General features: G+C 45.4%; 1 protein-coding gene across 1 annotated transcript in view; it reads left to right on the top strand.

Annotated features, from left to right (window-relative positions):
- The first annotated feature begins 2,863 nt into the window (after nt 1–2,863).
- CADPS (calcium dependent secretion activator) overlaps nt 2,864–10,704 on the top strand; it is a 173,211-nt gene continuing 165,370 nt past the window's right edge. The window contains exons 1-2 of the mRNA XM_017747151.1: nt 2,864–2,908; nt 8,519–8,632. Coding sequence (XP_017602640.1) covers nt 2,864–2,908; nt 8,519–8,632 — 159 coding nt within the window. The remainder of the gene's footprint in view (nt 2,909–8,518; nt 8,633–10,704) is intronic.

Raw genomic sequence — 10,704 nt, 5'->3', positions numbered from 1 at the left:
TTCCTGACTTCTCCAAGGGTCTCGGCATGGGTGTCTCATGGAGAAGGACCTGTGATGTTCTCCAGCTCCCCACCTCCTTCCTTCACTGCAGCACACCAAGGTCTTGAGGCATGAAAGGATGTGAGGTAATGTCTCAGAAGCTGTGTCACGTTAACACTCACAGTCTTCAATAGACCATGTGTTGTTTTCCATCCAACAGAAAAAGAGGAGGAGTGAAAATGTTACTTTCCAAGACTGCCTGTAATGCTCCAGAGGAGAAGGAAGATCTTCCCTTGATCCTTTTTCCTGTGTTAAGTGTTTTTTGAGGTCTCAGAGCAGCAATGTGCACTGTATGTACCACATGTACTGCACTGCTGGAGTGAAAGGGCAGGCTAAGCCATTTCTGTTGCGTTTACAGAGTTCCTATACCAGTCAGAGCAAACATGTCTCAAAGTGCCCCTCTGGCCAGGCCTTTGCTAGCGGGATTTGCTGGACCAGACTGTGGTAGGCAGTTGTGTTAGTGGCCCTCAGGACTTGAGGTTAATCAGACTGGGACTGGGAAGGAATAAGGAAGGTATTTGAGCCAGAGAGAGGAGGAGATGATAATCCAGCTGCAGAATCCAGCCTGAGAGTAAAGCGATTTGTTTCCTGCCTTTGGGCACCCAAAGGGGTACCCAGTGTTGGGCAGCTTTGCTTGTCACTCTGCCCATTCTAGACAGCCTCCATTCTATCTGGCTCCTGGATTTATTGCGTAGATGTATTTCTGCTAGTATTTTTATGGGTTTGTTTTTATCTGTTTTATTAACAGAGCAGCTGCACTTTTACCACAGGCAGGATGATGCTGGGCTTTCTGCTGAAAGCTGCCACATTACAGTGATGTGTTTTACCCAGCAGACCTCACCAGGCAAGGCTCCCAGCACAGCAGAAGTCACCAGGGAGGTCTCTTAGAGCAGCAATCACCCCTCAGCCCATCCTCAGTCACTGGCCTAGTATTTAATCATTGCTATTTTTTGCTTCTGTTTTGTGCTGGCTTCTCTATTCTTCTAAGATCAAAGTCATATTTTTATTATCAGTAAAAAAATAGGGGCCTGTATCTGTTTGATCATACACAGAAAGGTACCCAGCAGGGCTAGCTTAGTCTGTTGGATCTGTCACAAACTCACTCTGCTAATGGCTTACTTAGGTAAAATAAGATCAAAGGTGGGTGAAGTTACAAGTTTTCTGTGCTCTTGTCAGGTGGCTCCATCTTGGGGTTACTTGCCAGCATGTCAGCTGCAGAGGAGGGACCAGCCAGGAGGAGACATGCAGGAGAAAGAAACTTGCAGGCAGGAGCAGAAATTCCTGATTGGAACCACAGTTGAGCATCCTGGTCTAGTGGGAGGTGTGTCTGCCCATGACAGAGGGGTTGGAACTTAATGATCTTTGAGGTCCCTTCCAACCCAAACAATTCTGTGATTCTGTGATTTTAATGGAAAAGGGGACCCTTTTCAGGGGAGAGATGCAAGGGTGGTATGTGAGCGTCAGATGGATACCCCGGTACAAACAAAGGTAGCAAGTGAAGCAGGCTGTGATGAAGTACCTTTTGATGTTCCTGCATCTAGGCTTGCTCTGTGGTGGCATGTTGAAAAAGGAAGGTGTAGCTTGGAAAGCACAAGGGGAAAGTCATCATGGCAAGGCCTAGTCCCAAGTCCTGGCTTTGCTTTCCTTTTTTAGCATTGTGCACTGCAGCGTGTCAGAAAGTAGGAGCATTTTAGGTCTTTCATGTATGTCAAAGAAATGTGCCTGGCTGGCAGAATGAATCATAGAAAAGAAATATACTCAGGGTTTGAGAGGATAAAAAAGCACATCCATGTATTTCAGAGAGCAGCTCAGAGCCTGTGCTTTGTCTCTCTGATAAATCTGCTACTGGATGTAGTTTGGGACAGTGGAAAGAGGACATCTGCACTGCTTGATCTAGAGCCTCTGTCTGCAGCTGGCTTAACCAAAGGGATTGATGTTTTGCCTTCCCATACATACCCAGCAATACTTGAGCCTCTTTACAGGAGAAATGTTCCAGCAAGTGCCAAAATCATTTAGCACTCACTGCTTGTGCTGCAAAGCTGCTGAAGTTTGCTTGTAATGACAGTGGTAGTGAGAGGTCCTGGCAGGGACTGGGGCTGGTGCTGTGGGGAGGCATGGCTGGGTGGTAGCTCTGTGGCTGGGCAGAGGAAGGCGCTTTCTTCCTCTGCAGGCGGCTCTAGTGGGTTTCCCTCCCCTTTGGTCACATTGCTGAAGCAGATATTTACCCTTAGGTCAGGAAATACTATTCTTGTCTTCTTGAGCTGCTTGAGTGAGAGGCCTGTTCAATCTCTGACCTCCAAATCAGTGCTGTGCTGGTGTGTAAGGACCCAGGAGCTGTTTGCATTGTTTGTGCTCAAACCCAGCCTGATCTCTGAGCACAGGGCAGGTAGGCATGTAGGAGTCTTTCTCCTGGAGGATTCCCATTGGTCTGACCCATCCCAAGCATCACAGGTGGGCTGAGCAGACAGGGCATGAGCTGCTGCAGGCAGAAGGAGTTGTGTGTGCTCTTCACTGCCCACATGTGTAATCCCAGGCACAGTCATGGTGCAGTCTTTTTCCCTGCAACAAATCAGCTGGACACCTCTTCTGAGAGATGAGTAGGTGACACTAGGGTGGCTTGCCAGGACCATGTCTTTTTCTTGTCTGCCACTCACAAAGGATGAATGTGGCTGGAGAGTGGGTGGGCAGTGTGGATCATCAGGGCCTGTAAAGCATGGATTAAGGGGAGAGGCAACAAATCAAGCACCCATAAAGAGGGAATTGTACAGGCAGCAGTAAAACAGTGATTTGTGTATGGTCAGATTGTAAGGGTGTCCCTGGAAAGATGTATGGTGGCTATCAGGAAGCAAAGCACAAGAAGCTCTTTCTGGTAACAAGTATTAAATTTCACTGAAACAACCAGAAAAGGCACTGTTAGGTGGCTGGGAACAGTTGTCTGAGACTGGCAATTAATGCTGGTTGTGTATGTTAGCAGTGAAAAGCCAGCAGTGTTCAGCTGTTTGCAGAGCAGCTACACCTGCCCAGGAGAGTTTGCAATTAAAATCCCAAATGCTGGGTCTGTGAGTCACCCCACCTGTGGCCCTCTCTTGTAGTAGGGAAATCAACAGAGGGACAAGCTGGTACTTTTTCTCAGTGCAAAATAACCTGATTGGGTTTTTTTTCTAGTCTCGTGCTCATTGCTGGGGCCTCTGACCTCTCTCCTAAGACCAGTGCTTGGCTGCTCTGGCCTCCCTCCACACCTTCCCTCCCACATTGTTTGTGTCATGACTGGTTTTCTGGCTATGGAAGCAGCAATGATGAGAGATGCTCATTTGGTTGGTTTAGATTTTTCCTAAATCACCTGGTGCTGAGGAGTAATAAAATATTTATTAGATGTTACAAAACCAAACCCAGAGCAACAGCACAGTGAGCAGTAAAATATTCCTCCTTTTCTCCCTGCAGTGGTCCCTGAGCAGCAGGTGCCCTAAGGAGGAAGAGCTCAGTGCTGCTTGTGGTTGACTGCTGCTGGGCTTTCTGGACAAAAGGCAGAAGTGTGTCCCCTGGGAATTACCTGCAGTCCTCAGCTGAAACAATTCCTTTAGGACAAGGGTGATGCTGATGGGCTGAGCCATTAGGGACCAGTGTGCAGTGCTGTGATGCATCCTCATGTCCTGCCTGCAGGAAAGACCCTTCCAGTGGGATGTGCAGTGTGCAAGGGTTCTGTGAGGCATCAGTGCACTGAAATATTCAGTCCTTGGTCAGAGGTGTTCAAGTGTGGCAGTAAAGAGGGTCACCTCTCAGCCACAGGGGTGCCTTTCACTTGGAAACATCCCTCTACACAGCCCAAATCTGATTGATTTCAGCAGCCATCACATTGATGGACAGGGCTTTATTAGCAGGTTTGAGTACCTGTACAGGTGTGGACATTATGCTGCTGCCTGCTACTGACAGATTCAGCAATCTACAATCTAGGATGGCCCCTCCTTCTAAATCTTCTGTTGGAATATGGTACTGCTGTAGCATAATGTAGCTTGCAAGGGAGTTCTGGAGTCTCTGGCCCAATTTCCCTGTTCAAAGCAGGGCTCCCTCCCAAAACAGATAATTTTCATGCAGTCAGGCTGTGGAAATTTGCAAGGCTGGAGATGCCACCGCCTCTCTGGGCCCATTTTGGTGCTGTACTTACTCCTGCATGCTCAGACTCAGCAAAGCATTCTGGAGAGAGGATGGCTTAGTGAGGCACATTGCTGTGTATAACTCTTTTCAGGGAAGTTTTCTGTGGCAGACAGCTCCCTTTCCAGTGCTTGTGCTGCCCTGGTGTAGGTGAAGGAGGCTGGAGACAATGTGCAGAGATGGTGCCAGCTGTTCACTGGTTGGAGCACTTTGGAGAAGATGCCATGGCTCCCTGCATTCAGATTTGCTTTTGTTTCTGAGTCAGACTGAGTATGTGCAAAAATAACACAGAGCAAGAAAGCTGCTGGTGAACGTTTGTCCTTAAGTGGCTGATGTGCTGTTTGCTGGGATCTGCATCAAGCAGATTCATTTGGTTGCCTCTGTGATTTGCTTGTGGCTGGTGGGTCTTTAGTCAGTTTGTGAGGTCACTAGATTGTGCTGGGCATGTGGTTTTTCTTAACAAAGTTAGGCCAAGAAGGTAGGAATTATTTAGTGCCCATGTCTAGTCACTGGTGAGCTCTTCTGCATAATGTAGTCTGTTATGGGAAATATATCTGCCAAACTTTTTATTAAAAGCCATGCAATCCATGAGGGATGCCAGCCCAAAAGCTCCATGGGTGCTGTGCCTGATACCTGTGCCAGGAGTTCATCATCACTGCCTCAATTGATTACAGTTTTTAATATGCCTGTGTGTATCTGGCAACTTAAATACACTCCCATGCTTTAGACAGGTAAAAGTCTGGGAAAAAATCTGCTGCATAAGCACACCACAGTATTAAATTGGGAGAGTTCTCTTGGGTCCAGAGTATTGTGTTCTGTGATCCCTGTGGAATGCAGAAATGACTGTTTTTTCTTTAATGGCTCCCACGTGGGAAGTACTTGTGGGGAACATCAGAGAGGTTTGGAAAAGTGGGGGAAGGTAAACAGAATAAACCTCTTCGATCCACCCGTTTTTCCCACTTGCTCCCATCTCTCCTGTGTGATGGCACTTGGATTTGTGTTTGCATGGGAGGCAGTGAGGCTGTGCCCCCAACATCCTCACACCTACTGGGCTTGCAGCCTAACAGGGTTTCACCTCCTGCCACTGCTGGTGTGAAGGCTGTGATGTTGTTCTGATGTCCTTCCAAGTGGAAGTAATTCTGTTGTTTTCTGCTATTTGTGAGCACCCTATGGAAGGTAACTGAGAAGTGGTTTGTATTGGCCCCTTAATGGCCTTACTGGATCTGCAGAAGCTGCTGGCTTGCTTTATATGGATTTCTAGCTTATCACTGGTGCCTCTAATTGCAAGAGATAAAATAACACCCCTGCCTTTAAAGCACTTAAGCTTCCAGTTCAGTGTTCAGGGCACGTGCTCTTTTAAACCTGTGGCTGAGTTAGTGGCATCACTTGGCACTGCTTCAAGGCTCTGGAACATGATGCTGGTGCTGAGACTGCTCCCCTGCCTTGCTCCAGCCTTTGCTGGGAGGTGCAGCCTCCTGGCTGCCCCAGGAGTGCTTCTGGGATTTGGCAGCAATGCCTGTGGGGCCCCATGGGGAAGGAAAGAGGCATAAAATAGGAGGTAGAGCATGTTGGGCACATTTGGTTGACCTCCAGGTCTGGTCTCCCTCCCTTGTAGTGCTGGCTTTCTGCACCAGGTGTTTGCTGCTGTGCTGCAGAAGCTAAGTCTAATATGAAAAGAGTTAAATGTGGCTCATATTGACTGCTTCCTTGATAACATCCCTAACAGTGGTGCAGACATGGATCAATACCCTGGTGGTGTCTCATCATCTGGTGGGGGTGTCAGGCTGAGGACTGGACTGTGTTGCAGCCTGGTGTGATCAGAGAGGATCTCCGTTTCCCAGGGTGGGGAAAATGCTGGTATACAGCTTAGCCAAGGAGGAGGCAACTGACACTCTAGCAGAGACAAATCTGATGATTCATTTCCACAGCCCCCAGGAACTTGTGTGTGAGCTGCATATTGGGAATTTCTAGGAATTTCAAGGAGCATCATTTGTTCTGAAGGTAGTCCAATCAGTACTGAGGAAGGAGCATAAAATACTGCTGCTAGATGGCATTAAAGGAATTGAACAAGCAAGGACTTTTGGAGGTTGTCCTAGGAAATAGCTTGGACACAAAAATGTAATAAATATGCCATGCATGTTGTTAAAATCCCAAATGAAAAGTCTCTTGGCTGAGAGTATCTTGTGCTCTTAGTATGTCTGCTTGTGCCTCAGCACCCTGATTTCAGGGTTACCTGTAGTTTTTCTGTTTCTTACCATGGTTTTTTTATAGCATCTGTTCTCTGTCATTTCTTTCTGACATTCACAATGTTTGCTAATACAAAATCGTCAATATGTTTAATTAACATCTTGCCTTTCTCCCAGATAATGAAATGATTAATAAAACCCAGACCTAACACCTTCCCACAGGTGTCTCCCACTTGATCACTGCATTGTCTCTGGCTCCTCTTATCACTGACCCAGTTTTCAACTCCATCAGCTCAGATAGGTTTGGAGCCTGTTTTACATCTGATGTTGTGCATGTTGCCCAAGGGTTTGTGATGTCTAGGGTGCTGTTGGCAAACACCACAAAGGGGTTTAGGTGGCTGACATGGCAGATAGGATCTAAGTTTTGGTCCTAAGAGTCTGCCAGCCTAAAAGCCCTAAAAGCTCTAAGTTTTTGGCAGTGCTTTTCCTCTGGGCTCATGGCCCAAGGCTGAGGTGGGTCAGGTTAAGGGATGGTCCTTACTCCAGCCCTGTGATGCTGAGCTTTGTTGTATGTGTCAGACCCTGTGAAGTCTGGGCTGCTGTTTTGGGGGTGAGAATTACTCACCTTTCAGCACCCACAGGGTGGAGAAGTCTGTTCCACACTTTCTAAAGCAGAGCATTTTGAGTCTCACTTTGTCACTTTGATGAACACCTCTCCATTAGCAGTAGGATATACTAATCCCAGCTTATCACATCAAAGTGCTATTGCTCACTAACCCCCCTCAGCGTGGTGTTGTGGAATTAATTACCAGCGTTCATGATGTTTGTTACCGCAGTCCTTAGGCACCCCGCATAGCACATCGTGATTGTAGCTCCAGTGATATTTATCAGTGCATTTTCCAAGTGGTCCCTCTCCTGCTTTATATCACTAGTGGTGTTCACCAGGCTTCATTATGCTCATTCTAGTTGTTTGAATCTCTGCAGTTTTTTATACTTTATTCAAAGCCACTTAGACACTTAGAGCCATTTATTTTATCTTTCTCTTCCATTCTAATAGGCTGGTTTCTTTCATTGGCATAGAAATGAGAAATAAAGACTCTTCTCTAGACCTTTTGTTTACTAATAAATACCCATACTAATTCTTACTGCTCTCCTTTTCCTTTAAGTTTGAAGTTGCCATATATACATATTGTTTGCTTCCTTCTGTCAAAATTAATTCTTATCCTCAAATGTGAAGTAACCCCATGGTAAACCAGGCCCAGCTATGTTTCAATCCCTGCAGCTCTTCAGCATGAGTGTTGTCTACATCTTAAGATGTTAGGCTGGCATTGCTGCTACATGACTTATGTGCCTGCTGTGACTTTGTCTGCATTGTAAGCTGAAGAGGTGGGTTTTTAGCTATGTCTGGTTTTAAACTGACAGATAAATTGGAAAAATAATGGCATGCTATCTTACAAGGCTGGAATAAACCCTTGTAAGCTTTCTACTGATGTAATTGTGACAAACTTAGAATTGTCTTGTAAGTTATACCAGCTGTGTGCTGGACAGAAACTGTTTTGAGCAGCAAAGAGACAGCAGGGAAAGTCCTTGCTAGGATAAGGAGAACAGGTTTGCTCTCTCAGGATTTCTTGACATTAAATTCTTCCACCATTGGTATTGACTGTTGTTTTATGTGCGAGAAGCCGAAAGAAATGAGCAAGGATGGAAACCTCCCAAAAACCAACAGCCAGCTTGCAAGGCTTTCCATTTGGTATCAAAGCTCAGCTTCTGAAGGGGAGGAGAGACTGGGTGGAGAGGGGGTTGCACCAAAACAGATTCTTTCAAGCACTCACACAGCAGCTTGCTTCTGAATTGAGTATACCTGAAGTAGTAAAAGTCTTGTGTGCATTTCGTGGTGGCAGAGTTGTTTAGAAATGATATTCAGGGTGACTTCAGGTGCTTGTGATGCCTAAATGAACTCGCCAGGGTGCAGAGTGCATGTGTGTGTGTACCCATGTGTGGCTGGTTCCTCAACTATTGCTGCTGTCCCCAAAGGAGAGCAAAAATGCACTCCTTAATAAGATATTGCAGATCAATTACTGTGTTTTTTTCCCTCATACATAAACCTTTTCTGACTAATTTTCTCCTTTTGGCATGCTTTACAGATAAGTAAGCAGCAGCTCCAGACAATCAAAGATCGTTTTCAGGCCTTTCTCAACGGAGAAACCCAGATTGTGGCAGATGAAGCATTTATAAATGCTGTCCAAAGCTACTACGAGGTAAGGAGAGACAATGCAATGCTCTTATGAATCACCCCTATTCACAGATGGGGTTGAATTCTGAATTAATGGATTGTCCATTATCACACAGTATGAAGCAAAGGCAAGTGCAAAGTGGCTTCTGTCTGATGTCTGGTACATCACAATGTTTGGGAGGTTCAGGGTTTGAATGTAAACCATGGAACAACCATAGCAACCCCTATACCATGGTGTTTCCTTATAGCCTGATTATGGGGAAGACCGCCCTTCCTTTGAGATGAAAAATAATTTCCTGATACTTTTAAATGGTGAGTTTGCCATCTTCACTCTAAAACAGGGAAGATGGCAAAATCAGTAAAATCAATGTCATGTGCTCCCTGTTAAAAATACTGAGAGAAATCTGGGCAGCACATTCAGTTCTTCTGGAAGCTTTTGCATTGTGTCCAATTGACTTTGGGATTTTCAGCAAGAGTCTTGTCTTTTCTCTTTGGCATGACAAGTACTGCAAAGCAAAGGGGGAGGGAAGAGGATGTGCATCTATAAAACTAGATGATACCAGAGAACATGAAGCATCATTCATAATTGTGCAAAAGAATAATTATGCATGTCTTTTTGCACCTCTTTGTATGCAGCCTATAATGCTGCCTTTTATATCTCTGCTCAGAAGGAAAGAGCTTCTGGTTTTGAAGGAAATCAGTGCTTGTGATTTCTATGAGGAGTGTTGTTTATTTTTTTGCTAGCCTGTCTGCAAACCATTTCTCTTTCTCCCTAGAGCTATTCTGTCACAGAAGGTGAAGATTTTGAATTGCCTACATAAAATATTTCTCTAGAAGTGCAATCTAAGAGGGGACCAAAATCAGATACTAAAACTGAAGAGAATTTTAACTCTATAGGATATGACAACAGCTGCTTCTGTGTAAGGAAAGCACAGGTTTATCTCTGGATTAACTCTGTTAAACCAGCCTAGTAGTTCCTGATCCATCGTTCTTTGTACAGGAAGAAAGTAGAGAGCCATTTACATCTTTTATCAGAAAAGAAATTGCCAAGGAATCATCACAGCTTCACTGAACAGGTGCTCTTAAAGAAAGTTTTCAAGATGGCGTGAGCTGTGTTTTAGGATGTAAGAGCAGCATAATCTGTTCAGATAAGATTATTGGGCAGGAAAAGGAAACTGCTTAAGACCAGGTAAAATATATCCCTATTTCATTGCAGGGTCTGGCTGAGCATTGTCACCTCCAGAAGTCCTGTGCTGTATAAATGCCCCAAGTTGAAACCAAACTGAAAAAGAGCAGTAGATTAGCACTAGATGTACACAAGCCCATGTCTTCAAGTGGACCCTCCACTGGCTCTGTCCTGCTTAAAACAGGCCACATAGAGTGTAATGCATCACTGTGTCCTTTAGTATAACTTTCTTTTTCTTCTTTTTAACTGTTGGTCTCCTTTTATTGATGGCTGTGTGCTCTCAGCTTCTATGCAGCTGAAGCTTGGCTGTGTGTCTTTTCCTTGGCACCAGCTGCAGTGGCACAAGGCAAAGCCTGGCCACAGAAAGCCTCTGCCCCTCAGTGCCTGAGCAGTGTTCCCTGCTGAGAGTGTTCTACCCTCCTTCTCTGCAGAGATGTGCCCACCTTGGTTGATCCATTGTGCAAATCATGGCAGATCCTGCTTATCTCAGCTCCTGCAAATCTCAGTTTTATTCAGTTAACTGTCTTTCTGCTGGGTGCTATCTAGAAATCAGCATTTACTGATCTATAAATCTGAATGATGGCTTGGAAAACATGCAGCTGAAACTGCTCATCTCTGTTCAGGACATGGCTGATGTTTCTAAAAGGTCCACTTATTAATGGTGCAGAATAATTTCATTACGTGGGAATGATTGGTTTTTTGCAGAGGGAAAAAAGGTAAGGGTGACATTGCAGGTCAGAAATGCATTTGCTGTTGCCTTGAATGTGTTTGCATGACCACATTTTGCTGTTATTCTGGCTGTCAGGGTAAGCATGTGGTTGTCAGTCTTAGGCTAGTTCACAGGCTGTTATCAAATTAAAAAATTGAGTGATCCACTGCTGCTCTGCAAAGCATCGCTGTGCCTGCAGGGA

The sequence above is a fragment of the Corvus brachyrhynchos genome, unplaced genomic scaffold (genome assembly GCF_000691975.1).
Source record: "Corvus brachyrhynchos isolate BGI_N302 unplaced genomic scaffold, ASM69197v1 scaffold91, whole genome shotgun sequence".
Classification (NCBI taxonomy): domain Eukaryota; kingdom Metazoa; phylum Chordata; class Aves; order Passeriformes; family Corvidae; genus Corvus; species Corvus brachyrhynchos.
This window is presented reverse-complemented; position numbering and strand designations above follow the sequence as displayed.